The 16,743-nt window shown below is 19.0% G+C and overlaps 5 protein-coding genes across 5 annotated transcripts in view; 2 read left to right on the plus strand and 3 right to left on the minus strand.

The window, feature by feature from the left end:
- The window catches only part of PF3D7_1205000 (conserved protein, unknown function), a gene marked incomplete at both ends in the record, with an annotated part of 2,594 nt that extends 421 nt beyond the window's left edge, over window positions 1-2,173 (plus strand). Inside the window, 3 exons of the mRNA XM_001350423.2 lie at window positions 1-1,444; window positions 1,579-1,746; window positions 1,861-2,173. The exon at window positions 1-1,444 is cut by the window's left edge and continues 421 nt beyond it. Of these exons, the coding sequence (XP_001350459.2) occupies window positions 1-1,444; window positions 1,579-1,746; window positions 1,861-2,173 (1,925 nt within the window). The remainder of the gene's footprint in view (window positions 1,445-1,578; window positions 1,747-1,860) is intronic.
- A 521-nt stretch (window positions 2,174-2,694) lies between these two features.
- On the minus strand, window positions 2,695-4,991 carry PF3D7_1205100 (O-phosphoseryl-tRNA(Sec) selenium transferase, putative; the record flags this gene model as incomplete). The annotated part of the gene is made up of 5 exons (XM_001350424.1): window positions 2,695-4,126; window positions 4,263-4,364; window positions 4,474-4,560; window positions 4,700-4,731; window positions 4,908-4,991. The coding sequence occupies 5 exons, from the start codon at window positions 4,989-4,991 to the stop codon at window positions 2,695-2,697; spliced, it is 1,737 nt and encodes a 578-aa protein (XP_001350460.1).
- Window positions 4,992-6,053: 1,062 nt separating this feature from the next.
- On the minus strand, window positions 6,054-7,070 carry PF3D7_1205200 (HAD domain ookinete protein, putative; the record flags this gene model as incomplete). The annotated part of the gene is made up of 1 exon (XM_001350425.1): window positions 6,054-7,070. The coding sequence occupies one exon, from the start codon at window positions 7,068-7,070 to the stop codon at window positions 6,054-6,056; it is 1,017 nt and encodes a 338-aa protein (XP_001350461.1).
- A 3,392-nt stretch (window positions 7,071-10,462) lies between these two features.
- Window positions 10,463-11,407, plus strand: PF3D7_1205300 (conserved Plasmodium protein, unknown function; the record flags this gene model as incomplete). The annotated part of the gene is made up of 1 exon (XM_001350426.2): window positions 10,463-11,407. One exon carries the CDS (start codon window positions 10,463-10,465, stop codon window positions 11,405-11,407), a length of 945 nt encoding a protein of 314 aa, XP_001350462.2.
- Window positions 11,408-12,388: 981 nt separating this feature from the next.
- PF3D7_1205400 (kelch domain-containing protein, putative) lies at window positions 12,389-15,646 on the minus strand (the record flags this gene model as incomplete). Its single annotated transcript, XM_001350427.1, has 1 exon — window positions 12,389-15,646. The coding sequence occupies one exon, from the start codon at window positions 15,644-15,646 to the stop codon at window positions 12,389-12,391; it is 3,258 nt and encodes a 1,085-aa protein (XP_001350463.1).
- Between the last annotated feature and the right edge of the window lie 1,097 nt (window positions 15,647-16,743).

Genomic DNA, 16,743 nt, shown 5'->3' on the forward strand with positions numbered 1-16,743 from the left:
TAAAAAATGATTACAAAAAAATAAATCATCATAACATGAACAACAAAAAAAATAAAATATTTTGTCAAGATGATCAAAACATATTCAATATTAATCATACCTTTCAAATTCATGAGACTGTACAAAATAATCTTATCATACCTCCGAGTGAAACTTGTTTAGCCAGTGATATAATCCAACCGAGTGACACTACTCAAAGTAATACTTATTTAAATGAAGCCACAGCTAGCCAAAATGATGATAATAATAATGAGGACTCATCTAACGAAATGGGTATGTTCAAAAAAATATTTTACCGCATAAAGAAAATTATTGTGGATAAAAAAGGAACTCCAATAACAAATGAAAATGATGTAGATAATGATATGTGTGAATTGAATGTTATGGAAAATAATATGAATAACATTCATTCAAATAATAATAATATATCTACTCATATGGATGACGTTATAGAAGACGAATCAAACGAAGAGGTGTTCGTCATAAATAGAAATACGGATGGATATATTAATACAAGAGAAAATATAAATGTTAGTACACATGTAACTAGACAAATGATAAATTTAAGTGAACTTAATCCAAATGATCTTTTATGTAATGTAAGTGAGTATGAAGAAGGGCAAAATATTAATTCTTTATGGAATGATAACAATAATAATAATAATAATAATAATAATAATTTTTTGGTTGGTAGTTTGAATGCTCTTCATCCTATTAATCATAATTTAAGAAACGAAAATATACATAATGACAATATAAATAATACTCATATTAATTATGATAACAATAATTCTTATGAGAGCCCTATACATATTTTATCCTTTAGTTTTAAAAATATATATAATAAGATATCGTCATATATAAATGAACATATTACACATATAAAAGAAAAAATTAAAAAGTATTGGTTAGAACGAGTACAAGAAGCTAATACACAATTAAATAGTCCTAGACCTGTACATACAAGAAATACAACAAACATAAATACCAATATCAATATTAATGAAGATGAAAATGATGACCCTAGTTGTGTTCAAATACTTTTTTTTATGGGTTTAATTTGTAAGTTCCCTATACTTTGGATTATTGGTTCTATTGTTTTTTGCATTACTCCAAGTGAACATAGAAAGACAAAAACATGGTCCCTAGTAAATACATTTTTTGCTCTTCTAAGTATTATATACTTTATAACTACTACAAATTTTCGTTTAAGAAAACCAACATTTTTTGTAATCCTAGAACAAAATGTAGAAAATAAAAATACATATCCAAAAGGAATATTGAAATATAATAATATGATACATCATAAACATATAATAATTGATCAATCATCATTACATAAGTGGAAAGATTTACATACCAACAAAGTTTACAAGACGTCTGAAAATTATTTTTTAAATAGAAACTTTCTTTCATCTCAGAAACCGGATTCTAACATATTACTGTAAAGAAATAACATGGCAAATGCAAAAAAAAAAAAGAAAAAAAAAAAAAAATATATATATATATATATATATGTATGTATTTATATATATATATATATATATATATATATATATATCCATTTCATTCTTGCAGAAGCGATACTATCTATAAACTCCTAAACCGGATACAAGTAACAGTCACCTTCGGAAAAGGAAATATTTATTCAAGTGATAATATTGAAAAGATAAAACCATTTTTTCAAAATCTAAGAATAAACATGGACCCAATTTCGTATGATAAACTAACCATGACAGATGAAGAGTAATAATAAAATGAAATATATATATATGTATATATATATATATATGTATATATATATATATATGTATATTTCTATTTATTTATTTCCATTTCATGTTATTTTTTTTTTTATAGCATCCCAGATGACTTTTTCGGAAGTGGGTTAAGATGTGAAAGAACGTACAATAATCATAATCAGAATATTAATGAACCACAACAAAATAAAGAAAAAGAAAAGTGGTACCTCTTTTGGAAAGAAGAAGAAATAAATAATTCACATAACAAAAATATTTACAATATTTCAATTCCTGTTGGTGAAATATTCTTTTTCAAAAGTGAATATAATTGTAGAATAGCGTTTTTATATCCAAAGTCTATTCTATATGATCAAAACGATATTCCCTCAAATTTTGTTGAAATACAAAAAATTATAATAAAACCATTTTAAACATTAATAGATATACCAATGTTATGAAAATATATAATTTTTATATATTCATATAACCATCACATGTATAAATATATGTATATATATATATATATATATATATATATATAAATATATATATATATATTTATTTATATATTTCTTTTTTTTGTTTCTATACCAATTTTTTGTAAGAAAATAAATATGTATTATTTGTTAATTTCTTTTCTTTTTAATCATACTTGTTTTTTGTTATCTTTTTTTTTTTTTTTTTTTTTTTTTTTTCTTTATTCATTAAAATTTTTAATATAAAAAACTATTTTTTGGAAAAATTATAATTTTTAATATGATTCGTTTCAAAATTAAAAACAAAAAAATAAAATATATAATATAATATAAATCAATGAACATGGAAAAATAACTACTAGAAAAAACACACAAAAAGTAAATATATACATATATATATATATAATTCATTATGTGTGTTAATATTTATATGTGTCATAATTTATCATTGCTAATGATACATTAATCTATTAACCCTACTTTAATTCTTCTTCTTTCTTTTTTTTAAAGAACTTTATAAAATAATCAATTGCGTTATCCAATTTCGAAACAAAGTTTTCTAACTCTGGTCTTTCTATTCCTACTACACAAGAAAAAGCTATGTACGAAATTGGATAAGAATTATAACTTGAACCAAAATTTTTAAACTTGTGATTTCCTATAACAATAGTATTGGGTTCATTTAATTTATCAAATTCTTCTTCTATCTGTTTTTCATATGCTTTTATTATATTACTTTTATTTTGTAACATATCATTCTCTACGCTTTTGATTTCATCAAAACCGTTTGAATACATATTATCATATATATCTGCTTCTTTTTTACTTAAATCTCTTTTAACATTTTCCTCATTAGATTCATTAGACGTAATCATCATGGCGTCATTTCCCTTTTTATTTTCCAACATATTCATGTATTTTTCCCTAGCCTTTTTTAATAGATAGTTCCTATTTAATAATGGAGAACATATTACACGGTGACCCGTTACATTTCTATAAAAAAGCATGGAACCAAGCATATTAATAACCTTTGGATTATCCGTGTTACAATGTGTATACATATGATTCAAATTTATTGCCATGGATATAAAATTTTTACTAGTTTTTATTAGTTCTAAATTATATTTTAAACATAATAATTGTATTTTTTCTTTTAACCAATTAAAATTGTCTACTCTTTCTTTACGTAGATTCATAATTTTATCCTTTCCCATCTCCAATAATGTAATAAATAAATCTAAATAGGCATTCACAGGAGTTCTTCCAGGATATGATTTCTTTAACAACTTCATCTGCTCTCGATTAGAAGAAAAAATAATACCACCATTTACTGGAACAAGAAAATTTTTATCACAACTTTGTACAACAAAATCGACTCTTCCTTGAGATTCAAAACATTTCTGAATTTCTTTACATATATAAGTACATTGAAGACCAAATGCATTATTTATTATATGAGGAGTATTGTACTTTTTACAAATGTGAGCTATTTTTATTATATCATCTGAATTTCGTGGAGCATACACTGAAGTAGCTGACATAACACAACATATTTTCTCCTTATACTCTTCCAATAATTTCTCTATTCCTTCCAAATCTGTATATAATTCCTCATTTTTATATATCATATCCACTACAAAATATTTCAAATTACAAAAAGATATACACTTATAACATGTTTTGTGATCTATTCGTGATATTATTACATATTGGCTATCTTCCCTAATTTGTTTTAAATATAATAAACATGTACTCAGACACATTCCCGTTGCATATGGTAATATATAAACATCCTCACAACTCTTTATACCAAAATTCCTTATTAAATCTTTTACAAAACTAGATGTCAATTTGGCTAGTATGCTATTTCCTGCACTTTTGGGCTGAACGTCATCCAAATTACCTGACCTGTTAATACAAAAAAAAAAATAAAAATAAATAAAAATAATAAATAAATGAAATAAATAAATGAAATAAATAAAATATACATATTTAGCTAGCTGCACACATTAATATATAATACATTTATATTTTTATTTTTAACCTTCCTATTCCGTGTCCAAATCCGATATATTTACTCCTAACTATGGAACTATATATTCTATTTTCCCTTTCTCCAATTTTTACATTTTTTTCACTATTACATCTATAAAATGGTATATATTTTATATAAAAATTCATTAACAGAAAATAGTATTATATATTTATATATATTTAACTTGTTATTATCTTTTATTTTATTTTTTTTTTTTTACAGATTTTGTGACGATATTTGGTACAGAATATTCATAACACTAATTTCGTTTAAACCATAGTTTGGAAGTCTTCCATTGTTCACAATGCTTCAAGAAAAAAAAAAAAATAAATAAATATATATATATATATATTGATATTATTTTATAATAAATTGATAAGTATATTAGAATATAGACATTTCTATTGGGTTCAAAATTTTATTTCTCTTATTTTTATTTAATTTACTTCCATATGGTATTTTCCTTTTGATTTAATGTCTATTGTAAATACGATAAAATAAAAATTTCAAAATAAATATTACATAGTTTATATATATATATATATGTAATATATTTAAAATGGCTTATCATATATGAAAATATATATTTTATGTACTTATTAGCATATACATATATATATATATATATATTATTTTACTCATTTTAATAAGTACCTGATTTGATATTAATGAATATTTTTTTGATGTTTTCATTCCCCCTTTGGGCGCCTTATTATTGTCACACAAAGTTTCGTTCATATTATTCATAATTTATCTTTTAAATTAAATCACAACGATCATATAGTTATGTCATATTATTGCTTTATTATATGTTCTACATAAAATGTAAGGAGTAACAATGCTTTACTTCAGAAAAAAAAAAAAAAAATTAATGTTCTTATAAAAAAGAATTATTTCATAAAAATTACCTTTCTATTTTTTTGATGTGATAAAAAATATATATAATATCTTATACTTTATTATACTGTTAATTTTTATTTTAATTTTTTTTTTTTTTTTTTTTTTTTGGTGGGGGGTTTATATTATAATATACCTATATATAAAACAATACAATAGTTTTAAGTAGCTGCGTTTATTTAAATGTTGCAGTGATTTTTCCTATAGATATATAAAATAATAATAAAATTTATTACTATAAAAATATATTTTAATAATTAAGTTAGAACAAAGAGGGGGAAAAAAAAGAAAAAAAAAGAATAAAAAAAAAAAAAAAAAGGAAAACTATAAGAAAATAGAAAAAGCATTACTCTAATTAAAGAATGAAAAAGATAAATATAAAAAAAAATAATAGGAAATTTTATAATACATAAATTATATATATATATATATATATATATTAATAAATTTTGATTTCCTCTTAAAATATATGGTATATATATTATACTTAAAAAAATAATGAAGGGGATAAAAAATTACTAAAAAAAAAATTAAAACAAAACTTTAATGAAAGAAAATATAGCACAAAAAGGAGGAAATGTTGCTATAAATAAATATATATATATATAAATTACACATTATTTTTATATGTGAAGCATATGAATTTTTTAACTTTTAAAAAATGTAAAGGCCACCTTTTAAAATGTTTAATATATATATGTGTCGGCTGGAGCTCATAAAAATTTATAATTTTTTGTTATATTCGCATGAATATTTTAAAAGATCATTCAGTTTTATCACACACAATCAAACATATATATAAATATATATATATATATATATTATACACATAATATAATGCATGTGTGATGTATGTTTAATTTTATTTTTTTTTTTATATTTTTGGCCTTGCTGGTTGTGTTATTATACATTCTTAATAGAATTATAATTTTTATACATAAGACTATTAATAGACATATTATTATTATTATTATTATTATTAATATTATTCATATTGATATTATTTGCTTGGTTATTATGGTGATTTGATGCATTAAGGTTTGTACTATTAAAAAAGTAATAAAAGAGTTCATGTTCTGCTATAAGTTTTTGACAAGTAGGTTCCGATAAGAATTTCAATGATTTAAAAATACATGAGGAATATTGATTTAATTGTGATATGAAGAAACAAGCATTTCTTTCATCATTACCATCACCTACTGAATAAATAAAACATATAAAAGATGTATTATATAAATATGGAGCTAATATTTCATTAATAATTTGATGAAAAATAACTTTTTTCCAATCTTTAGGATCAATTAATGAATTAATTAAAGTATCTCTTGCTGATATTATTCGAATATTTTTATGCATAATAAATGACCAAACCATAGGAATATATTTTTTTGCAGAATTTATTAGCCATTCTAAACTTGCATTAGTAACAATTACTAATTTCCCTTGAATTGAACATAAATTTAATGTGTTAATAACAACTTCACTTAATTTATTAAATAGTTCATTAATATATGGAGGTATAGTGTCATATAAACTTAACTTCATTTTTGACGTTATCCAACTTGTTGGTAATATGGTATCATCATAATCAAAAACAATCAATTTTTTATATATAAAAGGTTTATTGTATAATAAATTGTTATTACTACTATAACTATAACTATTATTATTATTATTATTATTATTATTGTTACATTTATTATTTGTTACTTTTATTACACAACCATTTTGATTCACTGCACGATTCGGTATACCTTGAACTTTTGTTAGAATACCCTCTTCATGTTTATTTATATTTGAATACATATTATGGTAATTGTCATTTTCTAAATTCCTCATTCCATTAATAGACATATCTTTTATGTAATTCTTGTTGTTTATTGCACTTCCAAGGGAGTAGACACATTTCATTCTATCCATTTTTTTATAATATATAACCTTTTTAAATAAAATGACACAATTTGGTAAATGTACAATATATATATATATATATATATATATATGTGTGTGTGAAGACAATTATATAATTAGATAAAATAAAAAAAAAAATAGTCTTCTTGCACTTTTTAATTTATTTTAAATGTTTAGTATATTATACATACATACATATATATATATATATATATATATATATATATATATATATTTGTTTAAATAGACTTACAAAGTATATCTTTTCACCTAACAAAATTTCAAGTGAACCTAATATAATTATGTATTTACAAACATAAAAGTATAATATACAAAAAAAAAAAAAAAAAAAAAAAAGAACAAAAATAAATTACCAAACATATATACATATACATATATATATTTAATGATTTTAAAAAAAGCTTAATATACTTTTCATATTTAATTAAAGAATATATTACATGTATATATAAGTAGCTCACTTATGAAGAAGCAAATAAAAAAAAAAAAAAAAAAAAAAGTAAAAAAATTTTAACAAATTAACATATATGTGTAGGAATATTTTCCCCTTTTTTTTTCTGTTTTTCTTATAAATCTTGATCTTATAAATTATATATATATAAAAGAAAAAAAAAAAAAAAAAAAAAAAAAAAAATTAAGAAATTCACGAATGAATCGTCAATAATATTTAAGACCAAATTAAAGTTAAAAAAAAATTCATGTTACAAATGAAAAATAAAAACAAGAAAAAAATATAAAGAAAATAATATCAGATTAAAAAAAAAAAAGAAAAAATAAAAAATAAAAGGCAAAACAGATACAGAAACGAGAACTAGACAGAGATTTTAAGAAAAAATAAATATTCATATACACGATGGTAAATATGGATAATATATATATGATTAATTTTTTTCCTTTATGAGCAATCAGATCAAGTAAGCAAAAACTTAAATATATATGTTAAAGCTTTATATAAAGAAAAAAAAAAAAAAAAAAAAAAATAAATAAAATAACAAAATAGGTATCATATAAAAATAAAAATGGTTGTTTTTAATTTTCTAATTATATATATGAAAAAAAAAAAAAAAAAAAAAAAAAAAAAACAGATATAATGATATATAACAATAAATACTAAAAAGGAAAAAAAAAAAAAAAAAATAATAAATAAATAAAAAATATATAAAAAATAGCTGTTTATTATTTAAAATACAATTTTACAAACATATACATATATATATATATATATATATATATATATATTAATAATAAACAGTTGTTTGTTTGTTTGTTTGTTTGTTTGTTTGTTTTTATTTTTTTCTGTTTTTATAACAATTTTGGGAATTTTTACATAATGTAAACATAAATATATATAAATACATAAATAAATATATAACGAATATTTTATTATATAACATTTACAGTCAAATAAATATAAATTTATATCCACGAATTTATTGTGTCTAAAAAAATATATATATATATAAAACAAAGATATACTATTTTATTATATACATATATTTTATAATACCTTTTCAAAAAAATACAAAATTTCAAATATGTGTTGGATAATAATATTAAACAAATTTTATATATTTATATATTCCTAATGAAAAAAATAAAAAATAAAACTACAATTAATTTTATTTTTCACTTGTTTTTATTTTAATAAATAAATAAATATATATATATATATATTAATTGGACATTTATTTTATTTGGAATATTATAATTGAAAAAAGTAAACATTTAAATGATAGAAAAAATATTTAAAAAAAAAAAAATTCAAATTTAATTTTTATATGTATTAATGAAAACAACACAAAACTGTAAATATATATAAATATATATATATATATATATATAGTGCACACATATAAAATATATATAAAATTATATACATTCTTTTTTTTTATATTAAAGAAATATAAATGAAATGTTGTTATAAATAATATTATGTAGACAGAATGAATATTTTGTTCTTTCACTTGCAAAAAGTATATGTACATATATATATATATATATATATATATATATATATATATATGCATTTATATTTATCATAAAAGCTAATTCATTTTTATTACATATATTTTTTTTTTTATTAATATAAAGAATTTTCCAAAAAAACAAACAAAATGATGTTAATATATCCCAAGAATAACATAATAAAATTTTATGTATTTTCCAAAACTTCATTTTTTTTTAAATATAGCTTCTAATGCATATTATTTGTTACACATATAATTAAATATAAGAAATTATAAATATTATTAAATGTGTTTCCATAAAACGTTAAAAAAAAAAAAAATTTGAAACATCACATATATAATATAATATATATCATATATATTACATAATTATAGTAAAAAAATATATGTATATTTAATTATATATAGTTGCATAATAAAATAGGTTATGTTAATAAAAAAAATGGTACTTCAAACAATTTAATTAAGAATATTTTTTTCTTATTCGTAATAATATAAAGGTTTCTTTTAAGAATAAAGAAAAAAAAAAAAAAAAAAGAAAAAAAAAGCATGTGTTGCATACACAACTTTTATTTTTATGTTATAACACCATAATATAATATTAACATTTAAGAATGCTTTTTTTAAATCTTATCAAGCTTATTCATTTATATATATATTTATTTATTTATTTTTCTCGACAAGAAATAATAAAAACGAATATAATATATATAATATTACTTCTTATAGTTATCCTAATAAATGAACATTATATGAGGAACGCTTTAAAGAATTTGAATATTATATAATATTTTTCATATTGATTCACGCCTCAAAAAATAAAATAAAATAAAAAATAATATATAAAAAATATATGCTACATATATATATGAAATATATATATATATGAATAATATATTTGTACATTCCTGAAACTCTGATATACCAACCAATATTTCCCAACTTTTAAATATTTATATTTGTACACAATCAATCATACACTCATACATTTGAGCAAAAAAAAAAAAAAAAAAAATATAAAATTAAGCATATTATTTCATTTTATTTCTCAATTTATATTTTATGAAAGCTTTTATGCTTATATATCATTTATGTATGTAATATGATATAAGCAAAAAAAGGAGGAGAAAAAAAAAAAAAAAAAAAAAAGAAAGAAAAAGAAAAAGAAATATTCTGATATGTTTAGGCGCAAAAATAATAATTAATATAATTAATTCATCTATAAAAATAGAGAAAGGAAAATTTAAATATGGGGCATCATAATGTATATATAATAAATAACATATAATATATATATATATATATATATATATATATATATATATATATTTGTATGTGTGAACATTTACTATATATGTATTTATGTATGTAAAAAATAATTTGAAATATTTGATATACTTTTTCCTTTTAAGTATGCTTCTGAAATATCGATGTATTATTCTCTTTTTGTGTATATTCAGGAACAATATATTAGTTCACTCGATAAAAATGAACAAAATACATATACAATGGAATGATAAAATGATTAATAGTTATAATAAAACATTATTATTGAATTCCTTAAGGAAGACAAAAAATAATATATTTTATGCTACATATATTAAAACACCTTTTTTACATATTAATCAAAGAAAAATCAATTATTTAAAAAAAGATAATCATAGTATTTATTCAAAATATTATAATAACGAACCAGTATATAATACCTACAACCCTATATTAAATTATGATATTTTAGATATAATTAAAGTATATGGAAGATTAGCTGAGCATTCCAAATATGAATCTCTGAATATCAATATAAACATAAATGAACAAGATGTACAAGTTAAAGAAAACAATAACTTATTTACAAAAATTTTTTCCTTTTTAAAAAGTAAAAGTACAAATGATTATAATAAAGTTTATTGGTTTCATCATTTTCTAAAATGTGGAAAAATGAACTTTAACGACTTCAGAAACTCATTATTTAAATTAAAATTCAAATGGCCAAAGGATTCCATCTTTCCAACTTATAATATTTTTTTATTTGAAAAAGGATTGAATAAAAATATGGACTCACCAACAATTAGAAAAAAAGTGGAAAATTATATGCAGTATCAAGAAATAAATGACAATCTTTTGAAAAGTTGTTTCTACTGTTTCTCGAATGGTAAAGAATATATAACGGTGTATGATATTTTAAGAACATTTAATAATTGGAAGAAAATTAGTAAACATAAAAATAATGACAAACCTAAAGGACTCTTTTCCTTCTTTAAAAAAGAACATAACGAAGAAGACGAATCAGTTGATTGGTTTACATTCAAAAAGAAAATTGATCTCAGTACAATTCAAATGTACGAATCAAAAAAATGATATCACATATATATATATATATATATATATATATATATATGTATGTTTTTTTTATTGTAATTTTTTATAAAAATTTATCAATTTATTTATTCTCTACTTTTTTTTTGTAATTATTAATTTTTTTTTTTAATTTTTATACACTATAAAAATATGTGCATCACATCCTATAAACCATTTATTATTAAACTTCATAATTATCGTGTATAAAGTAAAAATCTTTCCATTAATAATTACAATATCGTATAAATAAATAAATATATATATATATATATATATATATATATATATATATATATGTATATTTGTTAACGTCAAAAAATAAAATAAAATATTTGAATATAAAAAGATAATTATCCTTATTTAATATTCATATATAAATAAGACAATAAAAAGAAAAAAAAAAAAAAAAAAGGAATGTTGCTTTTTATAATTTTCTAATATAGCTAGCCAAAAAAAAAAAAAAAAAAATTATGATCGTTCATAAATTTTTGACCATATTAAAAAAAAATTATAAAAAAAAAAAAAATGAAAAATTTAAAATAGTCCATATTTAACCATATACGAAAATTAAAAAAAAGAAAAAAAAAAAAAAAAAAAAACAATAAAAACAACATAAAAATAAATTAAAGTCGCATCATAAATGATAAATGATAAATACATATATACATACATACATATATATATATATATATATATATATATAATATATCTACAAAATAATGTAAACATATTTATGTATGATTTCTTGTTTTTTTTTATTAAAAAGAAAAAAAAAAAAAAAAAAAAAAAAAAGGGATATTGAAAATAGTTAATTTGTACACAAAAATTAAGAAAAGAATTTTATAAAATTATATAAAACTATATACATATATATTTTATATATATATATATATATATTAATACAAAGACATTTTTGTAGTATGGCAATTGTCTTTTAGAACTATATATAATAATATAAAATTTTTATATATTTTTATTTTATTATTGGAACCGATTCGTTTTATTAACAAATGTTGATTTACTTAAAAAATAATTTTTAGCACTATAATCCTTTTTATTCGTATGAATGTTTTCTTGTTTTTTCTTATTTTTATTATATGGTAAATACTGGAAATCCTTTTTAGTTAACCTTATTATAGATGATCCAAAAAAATAAATGGATCCAAAATTTTCTAACCATACGGTTTTATATAATGAGTTTGAACCAATTTTGGAATTTATAACAATTTCGGTCCATACTGAATTTGAAAAATCATAAAAATAAATATCATATTTTGGTAAGGAGGAATTTTTACATTCGCCACCTATTATAAACATATAATCATTAATTAAAACACAACTATGTCTATATCTCTTTTCAGGTATTTCTCCTTTTCCAATAATTTCAAAACATTTATTCGTTTCTATATTATATATAAATAAATTATTACAAAAATTTAAATTGATTTTATTACTGTTAAAGCTATAAAAATCTATACCCCCAAAAAAATATAAATTGCTTTTATAATATACACACGAATGTCCAGCTCTTTTACCTAACCATTGTACACGTTTTATTTTTATATCATTTTTTATTATATCACAAATATATGTGCACTTTTTATTATTTAAACAATTAAAACAAAGAAAATCATTCCTTTCATGATATATATTTGTTTCTTCATTTGTTAAAATATTAATTTTATTATGATTCATATTATATGTATCATCTGGATACATATTCATACCATTTTTCTCACATTTGTCATTATTTATATGTTTAAAATCTAATATATCTGATGAGTCAGAAATGAGGTTACACATATCGTCACTACGATAATCATTAATATTATTTCTATTAATAATATTATCATCATTATTATTATTATTCTCATTATCATCTTTAGTATTAACAGAATTATTCAACAAACTAACAATATTTTGACTCATCTTATAATTAATATCCTTTTTCTGTTTACTATTTTTCATATTTGTTGTAGAAGAAGAACAAATTACATTATCAAAAGATTCTCTAAATTCTGTCCCTTCACCTAAAGTTTCAAAAATATCATTCCCCAAATTTGTACTACTAATTGTTCCAATAGTTCCTATAGTTGTGGTAATTTGCTCATATGTATTTTTTCCTAAAGATTTATTAGACACATTTGAAGGATCATTATTTTGTTCCAAATTCTTGGGCACAGTATTATTACATGAGAATAATGAAAAGTTATTATCATAATTCTTTTGTTCATCAAAAATGTCATCACATATATCATCAGAATATGATTTTTTTTCATTACATGTATTTACATTTTTTTCTATATCTAATAAGAAATTATCATTTCTTTTTTTGATATGTATATCATCAACCAAACTATTTTCATTAATTTGTTCAAAATTAATATTTTTGTTTTTCTCATTTTCGCTATATGGATATAATTCTATCCATTTGTTATTATAAAAATCATATAAATATAAATCATTATAAATAACATCTACATATTCGTCGTTGTTTTTAATTGTATTTCCTTTACCTCCAAATAAGTAAATTAATGAATAACAATCTTCATGAACACTACAAATTGAAAAATAATCTCGAGCTTTTATAATTCGTTTCTTTTTTTTGAAAAAATTATTTTTTTCATTTTGTAAAAACTCATAAATTTCGGACATACCATTGACATATTCTACATAATTATTATAATATTCATTTTTACTATTAAAATAAAATTGGTTACCCCCTATGTTTTCGTTCTGATGTATATCTTTTATACTTTCTTGTAAATCCCTTGATTCTTTTCTTGATACCTTACTATTGTTGCACTCAATTTGGTTATAAAAATTATTTGACACAACATGGTTATCACAAGATAAATCATTTTGTATGTTCTTATAATCGTCATATAAACTATCGCTTGATATATTTCTACGATTATCTAAAGGAAAACAATTACTTGAATATTTATCAAGGCTGTTATTTTTGTACTTATATTTCTTTTTATTATTATTATGAATAGAATGAACACCACTATGACCATCACTATTATCATCACTATGATTATCATCATCACATTTATATATATATTTATCATCAAATATATCCCATTCTTTGTTTTCCTTTTTCGTATCTTTTTTGTTATTTACTATTTTCCTATCACATTTGAGATTACTCTTCCTTTTAATTAAATTAAAAAAGGATTGGAAATTATTTATTTCATCATTAAATGTATCTACGACTATAGTTGAAAAAAGTGTATTCATATTATGTACATTAATTTTACAAATATTCATAAAATGTGCATTACTACTTATAATAAATAAAGAATTGTTTAAGTAGACCATGTCGGTATAATTAATAAATGAAATATTATTATGATATTTATAATATGATTTATTTATATTTACATTAATATCATTTTTAATATCACTACTACATAAAGACAAAAGTGTATTTTTTCTTAGAGACATTTCTTCATATATATTTAAAAAGATATACCATACATTATTATATGGTGTATACAAATATATACATTTTTTTATTTTATCAAAAATATATATATTATCATTTAATACACATACACCATCACATCTATTTTTATAAACTTTTGAATCGAATCCAATATTATCAATATTAAATTCATATACATTTTTCTTTATCAAATCATTATCATTAATCTTATTATTATTACTTGTACTTTTAGTAAAATTCAAATTATTCTTTATATTATTATTACATTTATTTTTATCCTCATATTTTGATTTTATATCATATTTATTTATATTCACATTTATATTATCATTATAATATTTTCCTTTGAATTTTTTATTCTCATTAATATTCATTTTATTTTTTTCTTTTTTATTTATATTATAACATACAAATGTCTCATCTCCTTTATAATATTTCTTTTTTTTTATCACATCCTTATAATTATTCATATTATTATTATAAAAATCACCATAGTAATTAGTACTACTATTATTACTCATACTATCATTTTCAATAATACTTTGATCCTTCTTTATTATTTTTTTCTTTTTTTTATTCTTTTTATTCCTATATATGTGATCACTTTTATTCATAAATATGGAACTTTGTGAAGATGATTCCTTGGAGTAACAAAGGTTACTGTTATTTGTTACGTCCACAAAATTACTTATGAGATTTTCATTTTCTATATTATTATAATTATATAAATTTGTATTTCTATTATATATATTTTTGCTTTTCTGGTATAAGTAATTTATTATATTCATAATTACATTTTAGTTTTTTTTGTTGAGGAAAAAAAAAAATAAAAAAAAAATCATAATAATACAATTCTACAAATATAAATTATTAAAAAATAATTCTTACAAATTAGTATTATATAAATTACATATACATATATATATATATATATATATATATATATATATATATATATATTAAAATATGGAAATATATAAATATGCGTATGACTAATAATACACCTATATAATACATAAATATATACATACATACATATATATATATATATATATATATATATATATATATATATATAGATCTTATATAAAAATATCGTTAATTTAAATGCATAAATGCATAAATCAGCTACTCATATTTTCATAATATATAATTAAACATAAATAAAATATATTTATATATACAGAATTATATCATGGTGTACTTATTTGTTTATTTCTTTATTCATTTTTTTTTTTTGTTTTTTTTGCTTTTCTAAAATCACTACATGTTTTATAAAACAACATAAATTACAAAAGCGATACGGCACACATTTCCTGTTTAAATGAGTTATATCTTAATTTAAGGAAAAAACAAAAAAAAAAAAAAAAATTGAAAAAAATGAAAAAAGAAAAACAAATTAAAGTAATATATATATATATATATAAACAATATATTTATCATATAAAAGATATTTAAAATGTGACATAAAAAAAAAAAAAAAAAAAACATAAATATACATACATACATATGTATATATATATATATATATATATATATATATATATATATTATGTTTTATATGACCAGAAAAAACGATAATAATAATAAAAGAAAGAAATGATTTATACTTTTCTATATTATTTATTTAATTTTTTTACTTATTTCATAAAATCATATATAAACATATATATATATATATATATATATATATATATATATATATTTTATTAAAGAGATAAAAAAAATAGAAACGTACATAAAAAATAAATAATATATATATATTATATTTATAAAACATACCAATTTACCAAGAAAAAAAAGATAAAATAAAATATAATGTTACATGAAGAGGGAAATTATAAATTTTTTAACATTTATATATATTATATATATATATATATTA

The sequence above is a fragment of the Plasmodium falciparum genome (assembly GCF_000002765.6).
Source record: "Plasmodium falciparum 3D7 genome assembly, chromosome: 12".
NCBI classification, from domain to species: domain Eukaryota; phylum Apicomplexa; class Aconoidasida; order Haemosporida; family Plasmodiidae; genus Plasmodium; species Plasmodium falciparum.